This window comes from Apodemus sylvaticus, chromosome 11 (genome assembly GCF_947179515.1).
Source record: "Apodemus sylvaticus chromosome 11, mApoSyl1.1, whole genome shotgun sequence".
Lineage (NCBI taxonomy): Eukaryota > Metazoa > Chordata > Mammalia > Rodentia > Muridae > Apodemus > Apodemus sylvaticus.
Genome location: NC_067482.1, coordinates 69,038,488 through 69,057,307, shown reverse-complemented (window position 1 = coordinate 69,057,307; position 18,820 = coordinate 69,038,488). Strand labels below are relative to the sequence as shown.

Sequence of the window (18,820 nt, the reverse complement as noted above, 5' to 3'; positions counted from 1 at the left end):
TGTTATAACGTCACCTCTGTTAGAGTAGACAATTATAAATGGACTCTCACCTATGTTACACCCATTATCCTCAGGAGGAAGAATGACTTCAAGGTTTCCTTCCCTGTGGAATGACTGCCTTGCACCAGCAACATGTCCCATTTTCTCAGCTGACCCTTCACTCGTCCATGTGTCACTGTGGTCAGTTTTTGTAGGCATGCCCCTCTCCTGTTCTGAAGCAGATGGAGCTACCTGGCAGACAGTTGGCAGGACTGCTGCGTGGAAAGAAGGCATTTTTACCTCTTGGCCTGTAATACATTTGGTGGTAGTTTTCAAGTTATTCTCAGGTTCCTGGTGGTCAGGATACCCCAATGCAGCATCTGTGATGGGCAGCATGTTGTCAGTTTTAGCACCAGTATTTACTGCTGCCAGACAGTGAATACTGCCAGAGGAGTCCTCAGCAGACTTCTGTTCTGGTCCTCTCAGACAGTTTGTCTCAGACAGTGAGTTTGCATTCTTCTCTGAGTCCTTTCTCACTATACCACCGGCTGTGCCACTGTCCCCTGCTGCCTCTGCCTCTGCACTTTTGCTCTCCCTCTGAACAGAGCTCAGCAATGTATTCCTTTCTATTGCATTGAGGTCTTGACCACGGCAGTCCACGCCATGACTTTCTTCCTCTCCTATGCACAAAGCAGTGCCTGGCTGGCCTTGATCTGCTGAGGGCTCACAGACTGGCAGCCTGTCATGCCCTCCCCTGGAGCTTACCGCCACTAAAGGACCTACTCCTTTGCCCGTGGTGAATGGCCCAGGGCATTTACAATTACTCTCAGCCACGAGGCTGGGCATGGGTAGTTCACACTTACTTTGCTTTGTAGCTAAATGTCCACCATTTCCCTCTGGGTTGTGTGTGGCTTGGTGATTTTCTTCATGCCTACTTAGGCTAGTGCATGTCAGCACACACTCTGCTGTGCTGGTGGAGATAATGGCGGCATCACTCAAATCTTCCCCTCTCACAGTGGTGGCCCGGTCATCGTCTGTAGGGACAGTACCAACCATAACTGCTTCGCATCCTTCAGAGGTGCTTGTAGAAATCATGGCAGTGTCACCTGTCTCTTCTACTGGTACAACTGAGGGACAGATGGACTCCTGAGGAACAGCACTGGACACAGAGCCTTCACAGTCTTCCACTGAACTTGTTGAGATGACTGCATTCCCATCTGTAACAGATGGTGCATTTCCACTTACACCAGAGACAGAGGCTTCACATTCTTCTGCTATGCTGGTTGAAATGAGAGCACATTCATCCTTCTCTTCCTTGCTGGTTGAGGCAAGAGGACTTTCGGCTTCAGTAGGAGCACTGGGCATAGGTACATCAAAATCCTCAGTGCTTACCAAGGCTGGACCTGTAGTGCTTTCGTCAATTGCTGCAACCAGCTGCTGCCTTTGACCACATGTGACGGTAATAGCACTAGAGATAGGAACTTCGAATTCTTCCCCTATGCTTGTGGAAATCATGGCACACTCGTCCTTTTCTTCACTTCTGCTAGCAGTGAGCTGGCTCTTCTCACCTGAAACTGCACTGGGCATAGGAGCCTCGAATCCTTCCCTGTGTACTCTAGTGCCCTCCCTATTTTCTTCAGTACTCAGAATATACGATTGCCCTCCTCTCACATCTATGACTGCACTTATCTGAGGGGTGCAATCATTTGTACTGGTAGAAATCATCAAGCCATTTCCCTGACTTTTATTTCCAGCTAAGATGTCCTTGTTGGAAACATCACAACTGGCTGTAGAAGCCATAAGGCCATCACACTCTTCATTTTCCCTGGGTGACAAGTGGCCAACTTCACATTCTGGAACTGCACCAGATACAGGAACATCATCACTGTCCCTCACCAAGCCAGTGGAAATAGTTGTATCTTCTACTGTTTCTTTCCTGGCAAGCTGACTATCACTGTGGTGAGAAGCTGCACTAGCCATAGGACCCTCACTCCCACTTAGGACTGGTGGCCTGTCACTGTTTCCTGCAAAGGCACTGGTTACGCTGCTTTCCACAATCCCTTTGGCACTGGAACAGATGTCAGTGTCTTTGATTTCCTTCTCTGCACCACTCCTACTATCAACATTACTGTCATTTGTATTTACAGTTGCTGCCCCAGCCTCAGCATCCACATGGTCCATCACAGGGCCAATCGGACCACCCCCCTCTCCACTCTCACAAACCAACATTCCTTCACTTTCTTCTGTCCCTGTGCAAGCTGAAGCATGTCCAGTTTCATTTCCTCTTCCAGTACTAGTCACAACACCCTCATCCTCATCATCCTCTTCTTTTGCACCTGTGCTGGTCACAATGCCTTCATCATCACAAGGACCAGCAGCCACCAAAGGTGCATTAGTAATGTCTTTGGCTTCTGTGCTGTCCATGACACTCTCTGCATTTTCTTCTGTTTCAGAACTTATGGCACATCCTTCCCTGTTGTCTTCTGAGCCTGTGCAATTTGCTGATGCTTCCCCATCTTCTTCAGTAATGCCTGTGCTGGTGACGGCACTCTCACCTTCTGTCCCATCAGTTCCTGAGCCATCTTCTTGATTGGCATTTGCCTCTTGGAGTTTATCATCATTTACTTGAACCACATCTGCACCTGTAACTACACGTTGCTCTTGGGTTCCTATTCCAGTTCCCAAGCAAATGAAGTTATCATTTCTTCTTTTGGCTTCAGTACACGTCACAGTACCTTCTGTTTCTTTTTTAGGACCAACTTGTATCCTATTTCCTTGGGACCCATCAACACCTTCACTGCTCACAGATCCTGCTCTTATTTCTGTTCCAGCACTCGTAACAGCTCCATCACTTTCGACTTCACCAATAAAAGCAGCCGTGCCCTCGACTGCACATGAAGAACCACCGCATTTTTCCTCAGAGCCTGCACTGGTTACTGCATCATCCTTTTCCTCTGTTGCAATACTGTTCACATTGGCTTCAGCTTGAACTGTATGAGCAGCCAAGGGACCTGCTACTCTGCCTTTTGACTCAGCCACAGCACATTCTCCACTTTCTCCTTCCTTAGAGCTTGTAAGCAAAATCTCACTTTCAGCAAATCCTTCTGTGACAACACCCTTACCCTCTTCAGCTGCAGCAAAAACAGTGCATTCACTGGCTTCTGCCCCAACCTGGAGGGGATGGTTTTTAGGGCATGCACTCATCATGAAGCCTTCATCAGCCTCGATACTGGTGCAAGGTAAGGCCATCCCCTTCTCTCCCACTTCTGATGAAGTGGTGGTGGCATCTCCAGTCTTGACTGTGTGTAGCGTGCCACCTCTGTCTGTCCCTTCCGTACTAGTAGCAGTAACAGCTTTGTCTCGTCTCCCAGACCCAGCTGACCCCCTCTCCATTTTCCCATGCCTCTGCTGTGGAACAGGGGCAGACTCACGCCTAGCACTGGTGTCGACTTCACTGTTTTCAGTCTTCCTTTCAGCATCAGACGGTACTCTTTCCCTTTCATCTGGATCGTTATTATGCTTACGTCTGATTGTCTCAGCCCCCCTTCTCGTCCTCAGGTCTATGCCATGCTCGCCTGCAGCACTGTCTTGCTTCATGTCGGGATCTACTTTCAGATCACTCTCTTTCTTGGCCGTGCCCATCAGGCTCCTTTGTTTGCTAATGTTCTTACTTTCCCCAATCACAACCGCTGACTTGCCAGCAAGAGGTATGCTTGTTTTGCCTTCTTTACTGTACAGCAACGTGGCCTGACTCTCTTCAGGAAGGTGTCTTCTGCTGCTGCCATCTGCTTTGGTTGGCATATCCACTGTGAAGCCATCATTACCTTCCTTGCTGCCATTTGTCTTATGGACTTCTGACTTAACAGTCAAATTTTGGCTAGGGATATCAGAATGATTTACAAGGGAGGTACTGGCTCCACCACCTTCTGAAATGGCTTCTCTGTCAATTATAGGAATTGTATTTGAATCGTGAGATTCTTTCTGAGGAACAACAGTCATAGAGCCTGAAGATGACAAGAGGTCTGAGTCTGTAGAATATTCAAGAGAAGCATTTCTGTGAGTGCCACATTCTTCAGTGGTTTTGGACATGGCTTTCAAATTCTTCTGTCCCTTCTCGTTTTCTGAGAGGGCCCTAGAGAGTACTTTCCGGCTCCCTTCAGAGTCTACAGCTACTTCATGGGCTCCTCGCTGAACTGGCTCTCTCTCCCTAGGAGCTGCTTTTGATGTATTACTTTGGCTATGCACTTTCTTGGTCAAGGTGCTTTTATGGTCAGCATGCTTTTCAGAATTGCTTGTTACTGCTAGTCCACGCCCCGATTTACATGTCCCAGCTGCTGCTGGTTTTGAATCTACCATGGAAGTTCTTAACTCATCCTTTAAAACTCCAGCAGTGGTTTTATGCTTTGTAACATTTTCACAGTCAGTGTCTTGCTGAGAACTATTACTACCGATATCCTCGGTTTTAGAAAGTTCAGACACATTTTCGCCAGCTGCCTCAGAATCAATTTCCATCGGCTCTTGTTCAGGGATCGATGTAGTTTCTGTGCTTTTTCTGGGTCTCTGCAGAGAGGAACTACTAGCAATGCCTGACATGTTTGCTGCTAGCTTATCTTCCCTGGCCATTTCCTGGGACATGCTTCCTCTTCGGTTTTCACACAGCCTTCTACTAAGTTTTTTTTCTGTGACTGATCCATTCCCTCTGCCCTTTTCATGACTGCTGTCAACTTCTCTACCATTCTTGTCATCGAGCTTATGTTCCTCTTTCTTTTTCACATCTTTATTACTGTGTTTAAAGCTTCTGCTTCTGTGCCCATCTGAGACCTTCCTCTCAAGTTTAGATGTTGAGTCTTTATCTGTCTTATGCTTCTCTTTAATTGGTGCTGACTTAGCTCTGTGCCCAGAGTCCTTCTGCGCGCTATGTGCTGAAGGTACAGCATTCTCTATTGCAGGTTCAATGACAGTTTCTTCAGAAGTTCTCTCTTCAAGTTTGGACTTGCGCTGCTTTTCAGTGTCATTGTCTTCTGTGCTCTTCTCTCTATCAGGCTTTGGAGTTGTCACCTGTTTTGTGACACCTTCCTGTGATTCTGTTTCAGCAACTTTTATTTGTTTGCCTTGACCTTTTGATTTAGACTTTAACCCAAGCTTCTCTTCTAACAAGCTCTTCGTTCGTCGCCTCTCCTTATGAAGAAGCTCTTCTGGCTTTAAGCTGCCATCGGCATTAGTGGAGTCTGTTTCACACTTGTCTTCAGAACAGCTCTCGCTTCTTTTCTGCAAGGTTACACTGTGTTGCTTGGAGCTTAGAACATCTTTCTGAAGTTTGGAGTCACTTGACCTTCTGGACTTGTGCTCGGCCTTGGATTTCTCAGATGACAGGTGCTTCTCCTTTTTGTTATCTTTCCGAGCATGGTCATCTGTTTTTATAGTGTATTCAGAAACTGGCTTCCCATCTCTACCCAATACCGACAATTTCCTTTCATTCCTGTGTTTACTTTTACGTTCAGTTTTATCATCTGAAGAAAGTTTTGGTTGTTGACTTTGCTTCCGAACACTCTCCTCTGTTTCATTCTTCTCAGAAGAGTGAACTTCAGTCTCATCACCCATTTTATGCACACTGTCGCCTTTGTGTTTGTGTTTTGACGACGATTTTTCTTCTGATTGAGCTTTTTCTTTCTCGGGTCTCTCTTTGGCAGACTTGACCTCTTTCTTAGGAAGGCCTTTCCCGTGTGTTTCAGGATCATCTTTCTTTTGATACTTTTCATTTTTAAGTGTGCTTTTCTGCTTCTGGGTTTCTTCTACATTAATTTCTGAGCGTTCTGGTTGCTTTTTTCCATCTCTGGTATCTGTTTCTTCCTGAGTTCCTTCCAATACAACAGGAGTGGATGTCCGTCGCTTATATTCTCTTTCTACTTTTGATTCAGTCTTGTTTTCATCCACTGAATGCATAGACTCTGAAAGCCTCCTGGCAGGTCTACTTGGTTCACCTTTGCCATGAGTGTGCTTGAGGTCCTTGGAGGAGGCCTTTTCTTTTTCACAGTGCTGTTGGAAAACAAAGGGTACTTAGGAAACATATTTTAGATACAAACTTTTGGGTATAGTTACTATATGAGCTCTGGAACATCTGAGGCACTTCTGCTCCATGGATACGGTAGCCTATAGGCTGATATCAGGCACCAAGAAGTACAATAGAAGTGTCTAGGTGATCACACTCTGTATGTCACATTCTTCCCAGTTCATCTAATAGGTTCAAGCCTTTAGGAAGTCTTCAATACTATAAATGACTATAGCTTACTAATACCCAATAGCCCTTAATAAATGCAAGCTAACTAGGGTACAGCCTAGTGTTCTTTTCAGTATAAAAATATACATGCTGGTGGATAAGAAAAGGCTTATTGCATTTTAAAATTTAGAAACCCAAATCACTTACAGAAGTCATGTGGATTTAGACTATTTGCAATATTCTATTTATAAAATTCCAAATGTATATAATAACTGAGTAACACTGTATGTATATACATGTGACATAAGCATATACACACATGTATGTTCATCTGTTCTGGGAAGATGCTGGAAGATTATGCACAGTACTTGAACTTTCCTCTCCACCCCAGTTTTGGCATTTAGTACATTAACATGTGTAAGACTTCATGAGATAATTTACACAAAAAACCTATCACAAAGGAAAGTTAAATATTTAAATATATACAGTAACATATCAGGACTATGTCTAAATATGACTCTAGTTTCTGAGTAAAGAAATTTACTGGCTATTAACAATTACTAAGCTATTAGCATCTCTATCTCTGAAACAAAATGATAAGTTAGGATTATGAATATATTCATACAAATAAAGACTTTAATTCAGTTAGAGGATTATGAATATATTCATACAAATGAAGACTTTAATTCAGTTAAAGCTAAATCTGTCCCAAGAAAATAACCCAACACAGGGAGAAATACATTCATTGCATGTATTTTCACAACTTAAAATGTGCACATTCTGGACACAACCTTAGTGTCAAATACAAGCTAGTGTTTAAGTGATTGAGAATGTACCCATTCAGTAGACTAATCAATTGTTAAATAATTATGCACATTAAGAGGGAACACAAAGGGCTGGAGAGATGGCTCAGCGGCTAAGAGCACTGACTGCTCTTCTGAAGGTCCAGAGTTCAAATCCCAGCAACCACATGGCGGCTCACAAGCATCTGTAACGAGATCTGACTCCCTTTTCTGAAGTGTCTAAAGACAGCTACAGTGTACTTACATATAATAAATAATCTTTAAAAAAAAAAAAAAGAGGGAACACAAAGCGAGCAAAGTCTCAGTCTCTCTCTCTCTCTCTCTTTCTTTTTTGTTTTGTTAGAATACTTCCCTTCTAAAACACTCCATACGCGTGGAAACCAAAGAGATAAAACAGGGGACCTACTCTGGGCAATTTTAGTTCTCTCTCTTCTTACTGACAATCTTGTTATTGCTGTATATAAGAAGCAGGGTGAAGAGGGTAAAGGCAGAGCTCTAAATCATTTGCATCAACCTGCAACAACAGGGAATTCAGGCTGAAAGGGAAGAGGCTAGAAGAATGGGAAATCCTGACGGGATGGTTTTTAGGATATAATATTGTAAAGATCATATTGTACTGGTTTGCTGCACAGGAATATTGAATGACCCACACCTAACAAAAGGGCTCTAACAAGGGTTTCACTAAGACATACCTCACTTGTTTTGAGGGCTTCTTTGGATTCTTCCTCAGCCTGAAGTTTCTTTTTAGAATTTTCATCACCATTCCTGAGAGGGGAGTAAATCAAATATGAACTTCCAATCTGAATCTAAGAATCTCACTAGAGAGTTGAAACTCTTTTCTTTAATACCCTCTTCATTTGTGCAGGCTGGCTACACTTTAATGTGACCTCATGTTTAGTCATCAGAGAGCACAGTTCAAGTGTGGCATGCACATTCCTGGTGCTAAAGGAAAACATGCTACAAGGACAATTCCTAATGTACTACTTTGCGAACACTGTACCCACTATGCAGACAACTGAATTCTTCACCATCTTTTGGAAAAGCAGGGAGGCTTTTTTGACAGAGCTATATGAATAGGGTACAACATACCTGAGAACTGACTCCACTCTCTAAGTTCTGTAAATAAACTTATCTTCAAGCTTGTGACTAATTTACATAATTATAATTATGGCCTGGAGAGAGGGCTCAATCACTAAAAACATCTGCTGCTCTTCTAGAAGACCTGGGTTCAAGTCCCAGCACCCACATGACAGCTCACAACTCTTTCTAACTTCAATTCAGGAGTATCCAACACCATCTCCTAGCCTCCACAGGCTCCTGCACATATGTGATAACACATAAATGCATGTAGACAAATACACATAAAATAAAAATAAGTAAGTTTAAGAAAAGAATTGTAATTTAATGGAACAGTACAATTGTGGATTACAGTACGCATTACATCATAGCTACTTTCAAGAGTCTCTTTGCCTTTGTAAATAATAAGCAATTGAAGCAATGAAAATACAGTGTTGAATAGGTGCTGAAAAGCCTGGTGAACAGATGCAACCTCTGTTACTAAGTGGTTCCCACAGGCCTAGACAAGACACTTCTACAAGTACTTCCAGGAGTCCAGAAACTCAACTCTGAAAAATGTTTATGCATGTACACTTTCTGGGAATCTACAGCTTCTGTCAGATTTTCACAAAATTATTAAAATTTTACTTTAAAATGCTATAGCTATTAAGACAGTGAAAGATGATAAAAACAACAAATTCTAAGGCAAGGCCTTCATAAACATACAATAACATCTACAGTCAACGTGAGACTCGCTATGACTCCTTTTCCTTTTTGTTCTGACAGATCATTGTTTTCTTTATTTCTGTCCTTCCCATGGGTGCATCAGTTCCTGCTTTTCTATTAAGAATGTCAAGATCAGCATGATGGCCCAGTAGGTAAAGCTGCTTCCCACCAAGACAGGTGACCTGATTCTACCCCTGGACACACAGAGGATAATGCTTCCCCTAGAAGCCCTAGGTTGCCAAATAAAGACCCAGTGCTAGGTGTGAGATGCTTCTCCTCAAGTTGTTGGTTGGGAAGGGGTCTCAGAAATTCCCAAAACAATACTACCTATTACCACTGATCTTGTTGCAACCATAACTTGATAGTAAGATCCTATTACTGAAAATGCCATAGTCCTTAGTCACAGGACATGGAGAAATCAAGCTGATAATATTTTGACAGCTTCTTCCTTGCTAGGTAAATTTCAAAGTGCCAGAAGGTATTAAACAGGCTCCTGGAGATGGAGGGAGTCATCAACAGTCCTACAGAGCTGAGGACCCTATGAGCTCCAATAGCCACCAGCATGGTAAGACATGCTGAAATGTGCAATAGTGGCATGAAGGTGTAACTAATCTTGTTCTGGTTAGATTTAAGGCCTGATCCACAAGAAGAAACACAAGCCTGGTACGGTAAATCTGACTAGTATACATATAACATACTAATATTAAATACTAATGATATCTAAAGTGCATGATTAAAGAGCTCATGGAACCCAGGGTGAACATACTACCTTTATTTTGCTGAAGAGATATCAAATCAAACTGCCTTACAAATTCCTCTCTCTAAAAAAGCCAAGTATGATGGCATACAATAATTCCAGTACTGGAGAGGCCGAGGCAGAAGGATCAGAGTGAGTTCAAGGCCAGAGATCCAGAGCTATTTCTACACCTTATAGATTAGTACAGTTCTCAGACCTCAACAGAGATGTCTCTTTGTTGATAATGGTTAACACAGAAACACACAACCCATCAAACTGCAGAGATTAATTAAGTGAAAATGACCGTTTTAAAGAGAAAAAAAATGGAGAGATAGTCTCTGTCTATAGCCCTGGCCGTCCCAGAATTCTCTGTGTAGATCAGGATGACCTCAAATTCACAGAGATCCCATTGCCTCTGCCTCCCCAGTGCTGGATACCTACCAGGCCCAACTACTTTTTAAGACAGCCTATGCCCACTTTCAAAGCTGTTCTTCTGAAAATGCACCACGAATGTGACAATCAGAACATAGCAGGTAAAAATGCACCTTGAATCTTTTCTTCTTCTTTTGCTTAAGGCGACTTTCTTCTCTAAAACTTTCCGTTCTTTAAGGACTTCTTTAATTCTTGGGGCTTTGGGTTCCAAAGTCTTGGTTGATGAATCTTCTAGGTCCACAGTACTTTTGCCTAGAAAGTAAATAAAGAAGCTTTATTTCAGAAGACAGTTTTGTAACAGTGCTATATTTACTTTTCATTATAGTTTTATAAATAGTATAAAACACAAAATAGCTTAGAATGAGTCTCAGTTTCTGCTAGGAAAAACAAACATCAATTTTGTTGTATTTACTGCAATATGTGCTGGATAAATGTCAGTCTCAGGGCTGGAGAACAGTCTGGGGCAGAGCCTGTGCTCAGCAAGTTTGTAGTCTTGATTTCAATCCCCAGCACAAGAGAAAAATCACAAAAGTAAAGGGAAAAACGCAAAGATGATGTGAGGTATAGGCTAGCTGCACTATCATCACCAAAAATGCTCAGCCACTTCTATCTGAAATCCATTCCACCATTACTGCAGAATAAATTCTTCCACACTTAGGAACATATCACTTTTTTATGTGCATATGCCACAAACAATATGAGACTAACTAGAAAATGATGGAGTGTATAAGATACTCTCAAATAAAAGTAGTATCTGCTGTACCTTGGCTCTTCACTTTACAAGACTTTGTTTTTTCTGCTTTCTGTTTTCGTTTTTCTTCAAGTTTCTCTCTATTGATTTGTCTTCTTAAAAGTCTCTCTTCTTTTTCTTTAGCCTAAAACCATAAAATTGCCCGTAGATTATTGGGTAGAAGCAAAGACACTCTGGAAGAATGAATGTGAGAAAATAACCGAGAGTACATCTCCGAGGTATAGATCTGAGCAAATATTGAGTAAGGCCTTGGGTTGTACCGAGAGTACATCTCCGAGGTATAGATCTGAGCAAATATTGAGTAAGGCCTTGGGTTGTAAACCCCTAGTACTCAAAGTTGTACCCACCAACAAAGTTTTAGTTTATTCTTCTGATGTTTATACACATCAACAGAATATGTAAAATGCACATATATCAGGTTACAAAGATGGCTCAGCGGTTAAGAGCATGTGCTCTTCTCACAGATAACTCAGGCTGTTCCCAGCAACCACATGCTAGCTAATAAACCATCGCTAACTCCACTTCCAGGGATCCAACACCTTCTAACATCCGCAGGCACTAGGCATACATATACACACAGGCAAAACATACACATAAATCTTAAAAAAAAAAAGGAAGCAGATATTAACTGTGTGTCTTGGTATGGGTATGACTACTCTGTTTTAGAAGCGACCAGATAGGAAAGGCACAGATGATAGAAGGCACAGATAGGAAAATTTTTAATTATTATTTTAGGATGCTATTGGTTTGAAGAAAAAAAAGGCATGATCTGAGAAAAGGTGATGTAACAAAGTAGTTACAATTAAACAAAAGGAAGAAAAAAGTTATAGAAACATAAATATCAAGCATAAATGGTAAGTCCTCAGAACTTCAAGTGACAGGTAAATTCTACAGCCAAGCTGACTTGGTGGCTATATTCCTGGGACTAAACTGTGGCCTTGGGACTTTCTGCTGGCAGAATCTCAATCAGAGAGAATTCACAATCATTTTATTATTCTAACCATCCCTTTCTTGCTCAGGGCTCCAAGCCAAACTTTCAAAAATCCAATTAAAAAGCCCAAGCAGGTGAATAGCTCCTATCCAATAGCCTCTCTAAGAAATAAGCCTGGAAAGAAAGCTAGCTAGAAGTCACATTTTATAGTGTTTTGTTCAATAGTTATTTCTATAAACTCCCTAACATAAGAAACTTTTTATATTTTCATGTTCTTTAAATTGTAAGCCATTTAAAAATGAATGAATTTTATTTAAAAAAGCATTCAGCCTTTGATTCCAGCACTTGGGAGGCAGAGGAAGGTGGATTTCTGAGTTCAAGGCCAGTCTGGTCTACAGAGTGAGTTCCAGGACAGCCAGGGCTACACAGAGAAACCCTGTCTCAAAAACAAAACAAAACAAAATAAAAAAATAAATAAATAAATAAAATAAAAAAGCATTCAATAATTGATTGGTACTTGATAATAGGAAGCATTTTCAAACCTAGATAATTGGTGAACTACATTTCCCTTGATATTATACTAGTTCCATTCTGTAACTCTGCATGAAATGAGTCACATGGATGTAAGCATCACAATATGAAGTGGACAGTTACGTTTTCACTTCTGTTAGTAACAATGATATACCTTTGTGTCTATTCTATGTAGTTCCAGGGCAAGTTTCCTGAGGGCCAGACCATGTCTGCTGTGTGCATACCAGGACCTTGCACAGACTGCCACGCAAATTTTGTCAATCTGTTGTAGCAGGCTAACTCACAGTTGTTCTCAACCTGTGGGTTGTGACCTCTTTGAGGATGACCAACATTTTCAGAGGTCGCATATCAGATATCCTACATATCAGATATTATAATTCAGAACAGTAGCAAAATTACAGTTATGAAGTAGCAAGAAAATAATTTTATGGTGAGCAGGTCACTACAGCATGAGGAGTATTTAAAGGTTTGTGGCATTAGGAAAGTTTTGAAGCTGCTAAACCAACAAGGGATCAACTGACTTACGATGGACTGCCGCCGTTGCTCCACTGTGAGTTCGTCGTCAGAATCACTGTAGTACTTTGAGTAAAGATAAGGTTTGTGAACATAAGCCTGCCGTACACTTCTCGCTTTTCCATCACTAGAATCAGTGGGTTGAGCTTTTGTTTTATTCTGCTTGTTTTTCTCTTCATCTGAAAAGAAGCCAATATAAAAAGTGCTTCTGTCAACAAGCAACAACATGTCATATATGCAGCAAAAGATACTAATATACTTCAAATGTATTTAAAGGTCCAAAGGGGTTGTCTGTATGAGAAAGAAACTGACATTTAAAAAACTATAGTTCACCTCAACAGAGAGACAAGCAGACCAAGTTTGATGTGTGTGTTATTAAAGAAAACAGAAGCATAGAGGACAGTAGCACAGAGCAGGACAGAAGCAGGACAGGCTCAGAACTGAAGAGGCAGAGGCTCCACTCTGCCCCTGGAGCTGGGTGGGTTTTATAGGCTCAACACGGAAGGCAAGCATACAATGGCTGTACTTCTGCTAGGCCTTTACCTGAGTATGACCTGATGAGAGCACACACTTAGAGGACGATAGATGGTTTCTGCCAGGCTAGGCCTAGGTCTCCTTTCACTGTTTACTGTTTGGCTTATTAACTGAGAAGTCCCCTTAGTTGAAGCTGCTGAAACCATCTTAACCTACTATTCCTCCCATCAGTTATTTTAAATAATATATTTTGACAAATAATTCTTGGACTTGACATGAATGCTTTTATTATTATTAAGTTGAAAAAAATCCACTTGAAATTATACTTTAAAGCACACTTGAAATCTTCCTTATTTTTTTAAGTTTTCTGGGAGTCTCACTATTTTCTCTGGCTATCCTGGACCTCACTATGTGGACAAGGCTGGTCTCCAACTTACAGATATCCACTTGCCTCTGTCTCCCAAGTGTTAGGATTAAAGGTGTACACCACCACACCCAGCTCACACCTGAGATCTTAAAGCCTACTTATGTGTTTAGGGAAAAAGATGGAATCAATCACACACACTTTACATTAACACCTCTACATTAGGAAGGCAATCATTGCATTTGTCACAGTAGAAAGGCAGAAAAAAAGGAATGTTTTCATTTCTTAAAATTTATTGTTAATGAACTTCTTATATTTAGAGCATGTACACATAAAATCTAGCCCAACCAAGAAAGCACCCCGGCAGACCAGAAAGCATCAGAGGAATAGAAAAAAACCAGGAATCACAGGATGGGGACTAGCCTCCCATGTGGGCTGGACAGTCAGGACTGCCATCATAGCTAGTGTGCACTGCTGCTCCCATTCGGAATGTGTGACTTTGCTTCTCCTGGACATACACATAACATTTAAAGACATGAAAGGCTAAGAAAAGTATCTGTGGAGTTAAAAGGCTCTCCTTTCCACTCTGAGTTTCTTCCTAGACATCCTATCCAAAGCTAGCAAGAACATGTAAAGGATGCTGCCTACTGGCAAGAATATGCGAGGGCAAAGAGCAGCATCATGCCATGGCTACATGTTGACTGGGCTTTGAATTCTGCCCTGGAACTCAGCGGCTATGTGACTTTGGATTGGATATTCTTCAAGCCTTTGCTCCCTTTGTTGTGCCTCCTTTGTAGGGCTGCAGAATTTAAGACACAGAAAGACATTAGCAAACTCTAGAATCTAGTAGGCACTTTGGAAGGGTTGGATGACAAACAAACTGTATAATAACAATTTCAGCTTTGCCCAGAGAGGTCTGACATTTGCCCTATGCTTCTGAGAGGTCATCTCTGGGCTCTTATAATACTGGTACTTGACTGATGTGTTTATGCTTTCCTGGTTCTCTTATGGTCAAGTCAAAGTCTACTATTGTTAAGATGGAGGAATGGGATTCGGTCCTACAGCAAGACCTCTTAGAGCTAGAGGTACAGGGGCAGGCAGTTCATTATAACTATATCCTCTAACCCAAATAAGAATTTCAGCCCAAAGTTCTAGTGAACTTCTCTGGGTTATCATAGTCTATCCTGATTATAGAAATGGATGTCAAGTTGCCCACAATTCCAGAGAGGACATACAGAGGGCTCCTATTTGGAATGTTTCTAAACTTGAGCTTGAGTACACCACCCCTTCTCTGATTTGACTGTGCTCCTTAGATGGATCAACTATATTGAGTAGACCAGTATTTATTGTTATTTGAGGCAGGGTACTTCACTAGCAGGATAGCCTAGAACTCCCTATATTGACCCAGTTAACAGTTATTCTCTTGCCTTAGTCTCCCAAGTACTGGGATTCTAAGCACAAGCCAACATACCTGACTAGTATAGTATACCCGCTTTTGGTGTACTCTGTTACACCTTTCAGGAAATCCGTTTTTCCAAGGGTGCTCTTTATGAGCCTCAAATCTCTAACTGGTAAAGTGAGGGCAGCCTCCTAGCTTGCATTCCACCAAGTATCATTCACACAGAAACAAAATCATCTTTATGTGCACTGTCTCCTCTCAATTGTCAATAACATCAAATGATGGGATTAGTCATGGAAAAGTAGGCTTGTTGAAGGCTGGCAATATGGACAAGGATAATTAGACAGACAACCCTGCAGCTCAATCAGAAGCCAATCTTGCAATCACAAGGTAGCAGGCTCTAGGTATGCCACACAGTAAGGAAACAGCCATTAGAACAGAACACAAATAATGTTTAACAAAAATGTCACAGAGAGGCCTGGAGAGATAGCTCAGCGGTTAAGAGCTCTGACTGTTCTTCCAGGGGTCCTGAGTTCAATTCCCAGCAACCACATGGTGGGATCACAACCATCTGTAATGGGACCTGACACCCTCTTCTGGTGTGTCTGAAGACAGGTACAGTGTACTCATATATATAAAATAAACGAAAATCTTTTTTTTTTTTTTAAAGAAAAAGTCAGAGACATTGAGGAAAAATGTATTACCCTTACCCTCTGATGTAATCTCTCCTTCTTCCATGCTCTCAGACATGACAACTTCCTCCTCTGTGTCTTCTTCAAAAGATGAAAGGTCACTGGTGTGGACAGAGCTAACTGTGATATCAGTGAGACCATCCACATCAGAATCTACCAAAGCACAATCTTTAAGAAAAAAATGAAACAAAATAAACAACTGATCACAAGAATGAATTTAAAGCCTAAGCCCTCAATATTAAAAATTTCCTGGTTTAAACAGGAAATTTAGCTATCAGAAAAGCAGCTATATCAATAAAATACATAGGTAAAACAGTCACTTGCAACAATCAGTTAATTTTCAGTGTAAGGCTATCTATAAATGTAGATTTTAAGTATCTATTATTACTACCTAGTATTTTGAAGATTAGCATATACAATTTAAAATTACTTTGAATAGTATGAAAAATGATAATACAAATTACAAAGTTTACAGCTTTGCTGTAAATTTTCTTTGTGAACAGACATCTCAGTATAGTAAAGAAATTATAACTATTTATTTCCTGTCTTCCAACCAGCCCAAACAGGGCAGAATCATTTGGCTCAGGCTAGCCTGGACCCTGCAATAGGCATATCCAGGGCTGAGATTACTGCTGGGTGCTACCATGCACAGCTTATTACTTTTATTGTTTTGCAAGTTTTCGCATGAAAACACCAAAATAAATCATTACAATCAAAAGCCAAATGTGCTGCTGCCTCTTCCTGTCCTTACAGGACAGTGCTCTCGATGCCACGCGGCCCTGTGCACCTACCTTCCTTCGTGCCCTCGGCAGCCCTGGCTCTGCTGTGGCTCTTCTCAGAAGGAAGCTTGGTGCTCTCCACTTCTCTGTCCCTTGCTTGTCTCTCATCTTTCGCTTTCTGTGTATCTTCACTTCTTTTAGAGTGATCAATTTTTTTTTCAGTCTTGTCCTTCTTTTCTCTCTTTCTTTCTCCTTTCTCATTACCATCAGGTTTCTTTTCTCCTTTGTCCGCTGATTTAATTTTTGGGTCACTGTTTTCCTGCTGAGCATCCTTATTCAGCAATAGTAAGCTATTACTCTCTTTCATATGATTTTTGGTTTCTTCCACTGGACAAGGGAGATCACTAGGTTCTTCTGACTTGGGAGCAGCATCTAGGCCGTCTCCTCCAGAATCAGGGGTAGCCTTTTCTCTTTCAGCCGCATCCTCCGAGCCTCTCTCCTTGTCTGTGCTAAGGTCAGTGCTTGGCTGAGATGAGAGTTTTCTGGAGATTCTTTCACTGGCCTTGGCATTTGACATTTCTGTTGAAGCTCTGGCAGCACTGGCTTCTTGGTTAAGAGATGTTATGGTTTCCAAGATTGACATGGCATCACTGGCTACATTAGCAGTGGGCCCAGGAGCAGGAGCACCTTCAAGGAAAGATAAGAATAAATTGGAAGATGGGAATAAATGTATGAAATAGAACAGCCCACTGCTTCATTGACACTACACACTACCGTTATAAGCTGAGCAGAAATGCATGTTCCCTTAGGCTTTTCAGGTACAATACTAGAACACATACTCAAACATTTCTATCTCCTAAGTACATAGTGTCTTACAGGAAGGGTGCCAACACATCTGAGAACATCCCAGTTGTGAGAAGAATGTCTTTACTATTTCAGTTATATTCTCTCTTATAGCAAGTGTGCACACACACAAACTCATCATTATTATAATGTTTTTTGAAATTAATTTCAAAATACAAATGTCATGCTAGTTGGGGAACTTGAGCAATACTGAAAATATATATAATTTCACTAGAGTAGCCAGATGGAGCTATATATTAAAAACCAAACATCTCTATCCAGGCAATCAGAACAGGAAGAGTCTGGGAACTGACAAGAGTAAAAGCAAAGCACCTTGGGTAATGACAGAAGACTCTGGCTTCTCATCATCAGGAGCTGTGCTGCCAGCTGCTTCTTCTTTGTGATTCAATGTGGCCAGAAACTCATGCACAGCTTTTTCGACTTGAGGCCTGAATGTGTGGTTGATCTTTGGATCCACGACCTGAGAAATAATTCGGTCAATACCAGACTCCAGCATTCCCGATCTGAAATACAATCAATTTATAGAAAGGTAAAGAAATACTTTTATATAATTTGCACAAATTATTTTAAAGAAAATAGAATCTATTATATATGTGTTCAACCTTCAATACTCTATTTGGGAAAGTTAATACAGTGGTGGTTTTAGGTATGCTCTACTACAAAGACATTTGTAAACTGTCCCCAATGCATTGCTGGTAGAAAGGCTAAAACACAAAAAGGCCTGTGTAGTAGCTGCAGTACTACAGAGCACGAGGGAGGTGGTGCCTCTCTCAACCTCCATCCCTGGAACATAAGAGGACCTCACGAGAGAGGAGTTCCAGGTCTAGTAAATCTCTTGATTCTGAAATGTTTTCTTCTTAGAAAATAGAAAATATAAACTTTTTGTAAGTCTTGGAGTTTCTAGTTAAGGTGAAGAACATACACAAAGTATAATTTCATCAAATTGATAAACAAGGAAAACAAAAATAAAACTCAAGATGTCTGGCTTTCTTTTTATTACCTTCCTGCTATAAAGTAGGATGATTTAGTCTTTTAAAGAGGTAGGTTATGAATGTCTTCTACATAAAATGCACCATGCTGGCAACCAGGCAACTGCAAACAAGACCTGGACCCTGTGCTGGTTAAAGATACAGACACCATTAAGACACAAGAGGCTAGAAGTGAACATACACATGTGCTGTGAGGAAAGAGAAGAGGAAGAGAGTTTTGGCTATGTTCACAGTAAGTTGGGAACACTCCACAAGAGAAGACATGGAGCTGAGTCTTAATGTGTATAGAAGAGGGGATGGGGGGAGAAAAGGGTCCACAATCTAAGAAACATCAGCGGGCACACAGAAGAGGGACAAGAACATGTTTTAAGTAGCACTTGTGTAAAATGACATCTGAGTAAAACAGATTTAAGAGCAGATTTCTTCCTAGAATGCACCAGGAATCGTCACAGTGCTCAGGACAGTGTTGGGAGACCAAGACACTAGTCGCCTCCTGCTTCTTGGCCCCCATCTTGCTGGAGAGAATGGGTGAGGTGGTGTTGATCTTTACACTGTCAAATGCTATGTCTGAGTGTAACTGTCTGCAGTGAGGGTGGACTGGATTTTCAATTCCCAAGGCACTCTGAAGCCCTGTGATAACAAAG

General features: G+C 41.4%; 1 protein-coding gene across 9 annotated transcripts in view; it reads right to left on the bottom strand.

Moving 5' to 3' along the window:
• The window catches only part of Bod1l1 (biorientation of chromosomes in cell division 1 like 1), a 56,035-nt gene that overhangs the window by 27,882 nt on the left and 9,333 nt on the right, over positions 1 to 18,820 (bottom strand). For 6 of the 9 annotated variants that reach the window (XM_052199657.1, XM_052199662.1, XM_052199659.1 and 3 more), the window contains exons 3-10: positions 17,500 to 17,690; positions 16,396 to 17,010; positions 15,623 to 15,772; positions 12,688 to 12,854; positions 10,713 to 10,824; positions 10,063 to 10,201; positions 7,692 to 7,764; positions 51 to 6,015 (exon numbers count right to left, since the gene is read on the bottom strand). In XM_052199657.1, the coding sequence (XP_052055617.1) occupies positions 51 to 6,015; positions 7,692 to 7,764; positions 10,063 to 10,201; positions 10,713 to 10,824; positions 12,688 to 12,854; positions 15,623 to 15,772; positions 16,396 to 17,010; positions 17,500 to 17,690 (7,412 nt within the window). The remainder of the gene's footprint in view (positions 1 to 50; positions 6,016 to 7,691; positions 7,765 to 10,062; positions 10,202 to 10,712; positions 10,825 to 12,687; positions 12,855 to 15,622; positions 15,773 to 16,395; positions 17,011 to 17,499; positions 17,691 to 18,820) is intronic. The other 3 variants (XM_052199664.1, XM_052199665.1, XM_052199666.1) reach the window with 3 other exon arrangements.